Here is a 10,579-nt window from a genome sequence, read left to right as displayed (position 1 = left end):
GTGATGCTGTTTGATAGTATTTTTACCCACAAAACTTTCAAAATTGGAGTTAATCCTCTCAAATCCTGCTCTTGCTTTAACAGCTAAGTTTATGGAATATTCTAAGTCCTTTATTGACATTTCAACAATGTATACAGCATCTTCACCAGGAGTAGATTCCATCTCAAGAAACCACTTTCTTTGCTCATGCATATAAAGCAATTCCTCATCCCTACAAGTTTTATCATGAGATTGCAGCAATTCAGTTACATCCTCAGGCTCCATTTCTTTTTTTTTTTTCCCAGCCCACCCGCCTGCCCCAAGGTCCACTTCTAATGCTAGTTCTCTTGTTATCTGCAGTGACTTTCTTCTACTGAAGTCTTGAAGCCCTCTAAGTCATCCATGAAGACTAGAATCAACTTCTTCCAAACTTCTGTTAATGTTGATATTTTGACCTTCTCTCATGAACAAAAATGTTCTTAATGACATCCAGAATGGGGAATCCTTTCCAGAAGGTTTTCAATATGCTTTGCTCAGATCCATCAGAGAAATCACTATCTATGCCAGCTATAGCCTTATGAAATGTATTTCTTAAATATTATAGTAAGACCTGAAACTCAAAATTACTTCTTGATCCATGGGCTGCAGAATGTCTTGCCTGTGTTAGTAGGCAAGAAAAATCACATTAATCTCCTTGCACATCTCCATCAGAGCTCTTGGTGGTGCACTGTCAATGAGCAGTAATATTTTGAAAGCAAACTTTTTTTTTCTGAGCAGTGGGTCTTAACAATGGGCTTAAAATATTCAGTAAAACATGCTGTAAACAGATGTGCTATCATCCAGGCTTTGTTTTCCCATTTATAGAGCATAGGCAGAGTAGATTTAGCATAATTCTTAAGGGCCTTAGGATTTTTGGAATGGTACATGAGCTTCAACTTAAAGTCACCAGCTGCATTAGGTCTTAACAAGAGAGTCAGCCTGTCCTTTGAAGCACTAGAGCCAGGTGCTCTCCTCTGCTCTCTGGCTATGAAAGTCCCAGATGGCACCTTCTTCCAATATTAAGACTGTTATGTCTACATTGAAACTCTGTTGTTTAGCGTAGCCACATTCAACAATTATCTAGATCGTCTGGATAGCTTGCTGTTTCACTTTGCACTTTTATGTTATGGAGATGGCTTCTTTCCTTAAACCTCATTAACCAGCTTCTGCTAATTTCAAACCTTTCTTCTATAGCCTTATCACCTCTCTCAGCCTTCACAGAATTGTAGAGAGTTAAGGCCTTGCTCTGGATTTTAGAAGGAAACTCCCCCAAAAGATGATTCCATTATATTGTTTAAACCTCACAACTGATAAATCTATTAACAACAGAGATATGTTCTGAGAAATGTGTCCTTAGGCAATTTTGTCTTTGTGCAAACACCACAGAGTATACGTACACAAACCTAGATGGTATAGCCTAATACATACCTAGGCTATATGGTATAGCATGTTGCTCCTGGGATACAAACTGTACAGCATGTTACTGTACTGAATACTGCAGGCAATTACAACACAATGGTAAGCATTTGTGTTTAAGTATTTGCATTTGTGTTATGATCTAAACATATCTAAACATAGAAAAGGTACAGTAAAAATGTGGTATAAAGGTAAAAAATGGTACACGCGTATAGGCACTTACCATGAACGGACCTTGCAGGACTGTGAGCTGCTCTGCGTTAATCAGTGAGTGAGTGGTGAATGAATGTGAAGGCCTAGGACCTCACTGTACACTACTGTAGACTTAATAAACACCATATGCTTAGGCTCCGATGAATTTATAAAAAAAAATTTTCTTTCTTCAATAAGTTAACCTTAGCTTACTGTAACCTTTTTACCTTACGGACATTTTACTTTTTAAAAACTTTTTGACTCTTTTGAATAACACTTAGCTTAAAGTATAAATACATTGCACAGCTATACACAAATATCTTCTTTCTTTACACCCTTATTCTGCAAGCTTTTTTCTATTGTTAAATGTTTTTCTTTACTTTTCAAGCTTTTTCGGTTAAAAATGAAGACAGAAACACACATTAGTCTAGGCCTACACAAGGTCAGGATCATCAATATCACTGTCTTCCACCTCCACATCTTGTCCCACTGGAAGAAGGTCTTCAGGGTCAATAACAGGCATGGAGCTGTCATCTCCTATGGTAACAATGCCGTCTTCTGGAATACCTCCTGAAGGACCTGGCTGAGGCTGTTTTACAGTTAACTTTATTTTTTTAATAAGTAGAAGGAATATACTCTAACAATAAAAAGTCTAGTATAGTAATACATAAACCAGTAACATATCTTTATATGACTAGCAGCACAGTAGATTTGTTTACACCAGCATTCCCAAAAACTTGTAACACATTGTTCTATAACATCATAACAGCTACAAGGTCACTAGGCGATAATAATTTTTCAGCTCAATTATAATATTATGGGACCACATATGACCGAATCTTTGTTATGAGGCTCAGGACTGTATTTGTTTTAACAGGGTCTTAGCCTGGCTAAATTGGAACCCTCACTCTGCCGTTACTAATTGTGGGACCTCAAGCAAGTTATTTAACCACATTATGGTTCAGTTTCCTCATCTAAAAAAAGAGATACTGAAATACTTCTTCACAAGCATGTATTTGGCATTAAAGGCATTAATACATGTAGAGCACTTAGAACAATACTTGGCACAATAAATGTTACATACTGTTCTCAAACCACAATGGAGTAAACCAAATGTCATATAAGCAGAGGCCTGAATAAAGAGCCAGGCAAAAGGTGAGGGAGGACAGGGTGAAATGTTTCAGGCAAGCGGGAAGACCTTGTGATTTTTCTACTTATTCCATATCTCCCCCATAGGGATTTGACAGTTATCTTAAAGGCTGAATACTTTGAATGTTCACACATTTGCTTATGGGCTTTGCTTTAGACAAGTTCACTGGGCATAAGAATGACTGTCAGTGTTATATAAAACCATGCATACTACACTTCAGGGGCTATTAATCTCTATTTTCCCTTTAAGAAAGTTAAACAATATTCTGATGATGCAAAGAAAAATTAAACAGAGAGAAATCTGCCATAATGTTAAATTAGTTATATCTGGGTTACAGGAACATAGGTGTTTTAAAAATTCTTAACACTTCCTTATATTTTTTAAGTTTTCCCATAATAAATACATTACATTTCTATAGTCAGAGAAAAGAGTTGTAAAAACAATAAAAAACGTTTGAGGTTTTTACTGAAAAGTGCTCCTTTTTATGAACTACACTGCTGTTACATCATTTATCAAGCTGGACTGAAACTGTCTTTTGCTTTGTCTCCCTACTGGACCTAAGCAATCTGGTGAAAAGACATGGTCCTTGCCTTCAATTTATCTGGCCAGGCAGGATCTCTGTGTTGTTCTATTGGTGGGGCACTCTAGAGAAAAGGCTAATATACTTATCGTCTTACATACCCATGATGCTAATTATCAAGCATCTCAATTTTCAAATGATATATGTCAAAGCCATTGAGCTGGTGACTGAAAAAAATGTGTCAACATACCACCACGCCTGATACCATACTTTTTAGAGAACAAACTAAAAACAGAATCCTAGGGAGGCAGAACTGCTCAGTGGTTAAGCACATGGGTTGTAAAGTCAGGCTGCCTGGGCCCAAAATCCCTTCTGCAACTTATTAGCTGTGTGACTCTGGGCAAGTTACTTAACTCTCTGTGTCTCAGTTTCCACATCTATAGAATGAAGATAATAGAAGCAATGCATAAACGTGTTCAAGGGTTAAATGAGATAATGCTTGCAATGGACTTTGCATGGTGTCTGGCACATCAGCGTCCATACATAATAGCTATATTATGTCAGCAATAAAAACCAAAGCAATGGCAGACAATTGATCTCCCCACATCACAGATCTGAAAGTTATCTTTACATTACCAGATGCCAAAAATTACTAGGTGCCAGCCATTTAATATGCACAATAATCCTATGAAGATTTTTTTTTTTTTTAAATCTTGAATCATCAAGAAATTGGAGATATATTCTGGGATAAGAGATTTAAAAAAAATCACATTCTCAATTGTTCACCATTTTTCTGAAGTGTTAATTATGAAACAGTGGTAATGATTATAACATGTTTTGGTGAATTTAACTTTTTAACTTGGTAAAGGCATGAGAATTTTTACGTTGCAGGCCAATGAGGCATATTAGCACTTAAAACACACAAAACTTTTTTAGAACGTTTGGTAGACTTGAGATCAAACCCCAGAATCTCAATATTTTAAGTTTAAATTTGGAATCCTGATGTGAATTAATTTTTATTATTCACTGACCATCTTATTTACTTAATATTTCTTTTTTTAATAAAAACTATACTCCAAAACTGTACTGGTCACCTTAATCACCCACTACTATCATCTGCTGCATGCTCCAGACACTGGACCACCCACTCCCTGCTTTCCTGCCACAGTTCCTTGATTCATTGTACTCATTTGGAAATGACTCCCCACCAGCTCTACTGACTTAAATCCTACCTTTGAGGCCTTCCCCAAGTATCTTAAGTTCTTACTTTGCTCACTGCACTTAGTACATTCCACTTAGCATTGAGTTCTATCTGTTCATAATCTATACTTGAGATCAGGGGCCTTACAAAGCACCCAGATTGATACTAAATAATTATTTGCTGAGGAAATAGAAGTATACACAAGTTTCAAATGAGCAACAACTGCAGATTAGTTTATAATTCTACATTCTAACACTAAAAGATAAAAAATCCCCTACTTAATATCTTATTTGTTTAAAAATGCTAACAAATCAGAATGAAAGAATTCTTTAGAGTTTATGTAAAAAAAGCAATGAAAAATACTAAAAAGGTATAAAATGACAACAACACTTTTATATTTGTTAGAGTAATTAAAATTAATGTGACCATGGCAGTCTGCTAGAATGAAGGCAAGGTAACCCAGTTGTAGAATAAGAAAAATGTTTAAAGACACAATTTCTATTAACCACTTTGGGTCCAATTTTGCAGATGTAACCCATGAAAATATAGCTCCAGAGAAGCCTGTAATATAAGATATTTTTATTAGTCTGGTAATTAAAACAAGAATTTAGTAAAAGGAAGTGACTAATAAAAACTCCCATCAGCACAGAAACATTCCAAATGTCTGTTTCCTATCCTTTAATATTTCCCATTATACTAAAATAGTTCCATTAGACTTTCATTACTAAACAGAGGTTAAATAATACTGGTCGCTTTGTTGTTGTTTTATTTAAAAGTTCATTTTACTTTGGTTATGTTTCAGAACTTTTATAATGACCAGATGCTAGAAGTTGAATTGTAATTTTTTACTTTGAAAGCAAAACCCACCCTTTCAAGTAAAAATATTCAAATGTTTTGAGTTATGGATACATATCAATAGACTATTCTGATATTTTAATGGTACCTTCAAGTAGACAGATATAAGTAACAAAATAAGCATGCTAAGTTGGAAGAAAACAGGTGAACAAAGGGGCAAATCTGAAATAGGCATATTCCTGGGCCTGTCACAGTAAGATTAATTTTACAAATGTTTGGTGCAACTATCATATATGCAAACACCAGAGAACACTAAAATTAAGAAATGCTACTAAAATTAATTGTGTATGTATGTGATTAAATGAACAGCGGTCACACCCTCTAAATCGTAAATATATTAAGACAAAAATATATAACAAACTGTATTGGTGACTTCTTGTGGTTCTTGGAAAGCAAAAAAAAAAACATGTGTTTATGGCATATCCCCTGCTTTCTGTTTATAATATGCATTAAAAAATGAAAAAATCAATGAGGAAATAAATGAAGAACAGAACTTTCCCAAATTTCCAAATATACAATACTTTCCAAATATACAAGTATTTCTGCAGCTATTCTAAGATGATTAAAAAAAAATCTGAATCAATAAGTGCCTGATGGGCCTGGGATACTCCAGCACAGTCTTGCAACCAATAGGAAAACTTTCCCTAAATTTGGATTCGTATTGCATCTCTTTATCACAAAACACAGAGCACAAACCGGGATTGTTAACCAATAACCAAATGCCAAGAAACCCAGTTAGAGTAATCAGTACTTGGATGCTGACGCTGTTTTGAAGGACTTTAAGGGGTGAAAATGAGACAGTTTAGTAAAGAAAAGCGGGATTTATTTCTCCAAGTTGTATTTGTAACTGCTCTTTGTAGGGAGTTAAAAATGTGAACTAGCTGAGCTAAAATGAACGCAGCGTGTAAAAGGGAATTGGGCTGGATGGAGCCTGAGGGTGAGGGGTGAAGGAGGGACGAGGAAGGGGTGAGGGGCTTTCGTTAAGATCTGCCTGGGGGGTGGTGGATGGATAATAAAAGCGAATGGCTGGGGCTGGGTCCTATATGTCCGATGATGCCTTACCCACGAGCGCGCGAGGGTCTGCGTCGCAGGAGCAGAGCTGTGGGTCCGTTTCCATCGCGGGCGCCCGAGCCCGCCTCCATGTTCGGCGGCCGTGCCCCCGGGCGGGCGGGAGTGGACCGGTGCCCTAGGCCGCGGGGCAGGGGAGACCAGCCTCACCTCGCCCGAAATCCCGGCGGGGAGGATGCGCTGGGCTCTCCGCTCGGCCCCACCTGAGTGGCGGGAGCTCGGCGACTCGACCTCCGGAGCCTGACCCGCCTGGGCCTGGAGATCCCCCGGCGCGGCCGCCCCGGCCCCGGCCCCGGCCCGGGCCCCTCAGCCTGGCGCTCAGCGCGGCCCCGCGGCACCCCCTCCCTCACGCCCCGCTCCCTCAAGACCACTGTCGCCGCCGTTGGCGCCCCCCACCCACTTCCCGAGGACAAACCTGGGGGCCGCTACCCGGCATGGCCAACCCCGCGAGGAAGGGGCGAGCGGGCGGCGGGGCCCGCGGCGACAGCGGCCACCACGGCCCTGCCCGCGCCGAGCCGCGCCCGCCCGCGCGCCCTCCCCGCGGGCTGCGGCCCGGAGCCCCCTCCCCCGGCTTGCACAACTCACACCCCACACGCGCGCGCACACGGATCTGTTGCTCAACCTACTTGCATTCTCTTCTCAGCAGCCATCACAACATGCCCTGGACGCCGGGGCAGCCCCGGGGCCCTCCGGCAGGCGGCCGCCTCTCGCCTCAGCCCTGGGCCGCCGCGGCCGCCGCTAGGGCGCGGGACGAGCGGGAGGCTCCCCCATGCCTGCCGCCCGCCCGCCCAGCCGGGCGCGCCGCTGCTCCGCGGGCGAGAGCGAACCCGGCTCTGCCGCCTGCCGCCTCGCTCCTCGCCCGCCCGCCGCAGCCGCAGCCGCTGCAGCCGCCGCCGCCGCCGCGCCGCTGCCTCCTCCCCTTCCCTCTTTTCCTTCTCCTCCTTCGCCGCCTCTGGAGCCGAGGTTGGCAAACCAGCACCTGCTGCTGGAGATCGCCGAGAACTGAAACAGGAAACCCCGAGCCAAGGGGAAAACCCGGGAGGCGTGGAGAGGGGTGAGGGGAGCTGCTGGAACCTGACGGGCTCTACCCAGCCGCTGGGGCTGCCCGAGGTTCCCGCGTCTCCTCCCCTCGCGCCCATTCCCTTCCCCTGCCCAACCCTGGGGTCCCGACCTCCCTCGCCGCTCCCCAGCCCTGTCCAGGAGGGCGCCTCTCAGCTGGGCAACACGTTCTCCACCCAGCAGTAACACGGATGATGCCCTGAGCGGTCAAGGTTATCGACGGGCCGCCTTCTTAGGGCAGGTTTCCCGAGGTTGTTTACTTGTTATCAATATTCCGTAATGAGGAAAAACCACACCTTCTATTAGCAAGACCAATAAGAGAATTTAAACAAACGAAGCTATTGGGATTTCACCCAGGAGAAGGACTTCTTTCAGCAAGGAAACTGGCCTCGTTGGAAATGGCAATCAGGTCAAAATCAAGGTTAAACCCAGGATAAATCCAGACCTCTTTCAGGAGATTGTGAGGAAACGGCCCTCTACACTGAGGTGGGCGCCTGAGTGGCAAGTGTGAAAAGCACCAAGAGCAGAGAGCCTTTCTACTTCTGTGAATTGTGCAACACCCAGCACAATCTAAGTCAACATTTAGGAAATGTTCAAATAACCTTATTCGCCTGCCTGTGGCATGATTACCGCGTGGCTCACGCCTAGCCTTGGGCAGGATACGTCTGCTTCTGGAGCGAGAGGAAAGGACACTTAATGGACTGTGGCCCTACCATGTTCCACGGACCAGGTAGCCTGCTTTAAATGTACTATCCCATTGAATTGTCACCGCAGCCATGTGAGCTGGGTATTATAATCCCTTTTATCCGTCAGAAAATAGAGGTTAAAATGTACCTGCAATTACACAGCTCGAATGTGAAGGATCCAGATCTGTTGCATCCAAAGCACCTATTTGTTTCACTGCACTACGGTTCATGCCTTTGATCACATTTTTCATCTTTAATAGAATTATTTTTTGCCCCTCTGAATTGTTTTCAATAGGGCATATGTGTGGTTTAAGCGTGCATCTGTTTAATGGGCTTGGACAACTTAATGGTAGTGATATTTATGATGCTTATTGGGGCCCAAACTTTATAATTTCCAGGTTAATTTTCACTACCAAAAATATGCCTTTATGGTTCAGTTGAGCAGCACAGATGTCTCCACCTCTCTGGCCAGCAACTGTTGCTCTTTAGTTATGGACGATGGAGTCCCAGCTGAGAGCATCCTGCTGGCTGGTGCCCATGAGCGTCCTGACTGCCCTTGAGATGAAAGGAGAGTGTCTTACTGAGCCTGTTTTCCGCTTTGGTAGGCAGTCTTGGAGCTTATTACTTAACTGAAGTCAAGTAGGCTGGCTTCTCTGGTCCACATTTTTAGTACCACCTTGAAGACCTTTTGGAAGACTGGTATACTGCTCTCTGCAACTGGGTCAGATTTTATTGGTGGGAAAGATAGGGGCTGGAAAAGCAAACCCTGTACACTGGACCAAACTCTCAGAAATCTCTGGAGCAGAATTGGAGATCCTTAATCTTAACATCTCTAAGGGACTTAGCAGGGACTTAGAAAGAGGCTGGCTGGTTGATGACAGTAGGTGATACCATCTATGGATGATTTTAGGGATGCCAAGAAATTCCCCCACTCCACAATACAGGGCCCACACAGCCTACCACCTGTATCCCACAATTGACTCAGCTGAATTCCATTCAATACTGAATAAGCATAGTTAAAGATCAGGGTACAAGAGATGAGTAATAGTCATAATAGTTAACATTTAATGAGTGTTTACCGTGTTCCAGATACTATACTAAGCATTTTGCATGTGTTATCTCATATAATGCTCGCAAAACCCCTATAAGGGAATACCTATCATTATTTCCGTTTCATGGATGAGAAAACTGAGACGAAGGTTACAGTCAATAAATAATAGTGCAAGGACTAAACTGCAGACAGTCTGACTCTAGACCCAGTATGTGAATAAGATACAGTAACTGCCCTTATTATTTTACTATTTATTTAGAAAGATAAAAACGCATGAAAGTTAAAAGAAAACCAGGAAGACAAGATAATTTATAAGTATCAAATATGTGTTATGGGTAATAAATGCCATAAGGTATCAGAAGACAGAGGAATCACTTTAGGTTGAGGTAGTTGGGAAGACTTACATAGAAGATGAATCTAGGTTTCAAAAAGGGATTTAAGCTGAATTGTGATGGATGAATACTATTTTGATAAGTGAAGAGGAAAAGGAAGGGCATATCCATGGAATTGACGGCATAAACAAAGATATAGTGCCAGAGAAATTTGGGGAACAGGGATAGATAAGAAAAAGCTGGAAAGGAAAAATAGAACAAAATTTCAGAGATTTGCAAAACAAGAGAGGAATACAGAGAGAGAGAGAAAAAAAAGAGAGGGTTGGTTCCATGCAGTCTGTATCCAGTGGGGCATCTGTGAAGGGTTTTGATCAGAAGGTAATGTGGAGAGTGTCCTATTTTAGGAATAGCAGTATTGTTATGGTTATTGGATGGTTCGGAAAGGGGAGGGAAACAAGTTTGAAGGCTAGTATGGCAGAACTGACCTGAAATAATGAAGTGGATAGTGAGAGAGGAAAGGAAGCAATGGATTAGTGGGACACTGACATACAAATCATAGAGGCTTTTGAATGAATGAGTGAGTGTACTTGGTGGAGAGAGCCGTAAGAAAAGGGAGAAATCAAACATGACTTAATGAGTGTGCATGGGAAACCTGTAGTATTACTGACAGAAAAAAGGGGCAGTATATGGGTAGAGAAACTACTTTTTAAAAAAATGTTCAGAATAGTTTGATTTTAGACATATATTTGAGGTACTAGCAGGATATGCATGGGGGAACATTTTATAGTACTATCTCAAAAAGGCAGAAAGTTCAGTAAATGAGGCCCTTATCTGAGATTGAAAGAGTAAGTATGAAAATCTTAAATGTCGACTATTGTAACAATAACCAGGCATGGCTGTTGTTCATCTTTAGTAAACCAGAGTTGAAAAAAAATTTCAAATAAAAATAAAATATTTCTATGACTCTGAGTTAAATAGGTATTAGATAATTCCTCTTGTATCCTTTTCTTTATCCCAAATTATATTTACTT

At 41.7% G+C, this 10,579-nt stretch overlaps 1 protein-coding gene across 1 annotated transcript in view; it reads right to left on the bottom strand.

The window, feature by feature from the left end:
* ZC3H12C (zinc finger CCCH-type containing 12C) overlaps nt 1-7,086 on the bottom strand; it is a 73,520-nt gene extending 66,434 nt beyond the window's left edge. Inside the window, exon 1 of the mRNA XM_012659174.1 lies at nt 7,047-7,086. Coding sequence (XP_012514628.1) covers nt 7,047-7,070 — 24 coding nt within the window. The 5' untranslated portion in view covers nt 7,071-7,086. The remainder of the gene's footprint in view (nt 1-7,046) is intronic.
* Nucleotides 7,087-10,579: the final 3,493 nt, after the last annotated feature.

The sequence above is a fragment of the Propithecus coquereli genome, unplaced genomic scaffold, assembly GCF_000956105.1.
Source record: "Propithecus coquereli isolate 6110/MARCELLA unplaced genomic scaffold, Pcoq_1.0 Scaffold6, whole genome shotgun sequence".
Classification (NCBI taxonomy): Eukaryota; Metazoa; Chordata; class Mammalia; order Primates; family Indriidae; genus Propithecus; species Propithecus coquereli.
The sequence above is the reverse complement of the archived record's forward strand: the minus strand, read 5'-3'. Positions and strand labels throughout refer to the sequence as shown.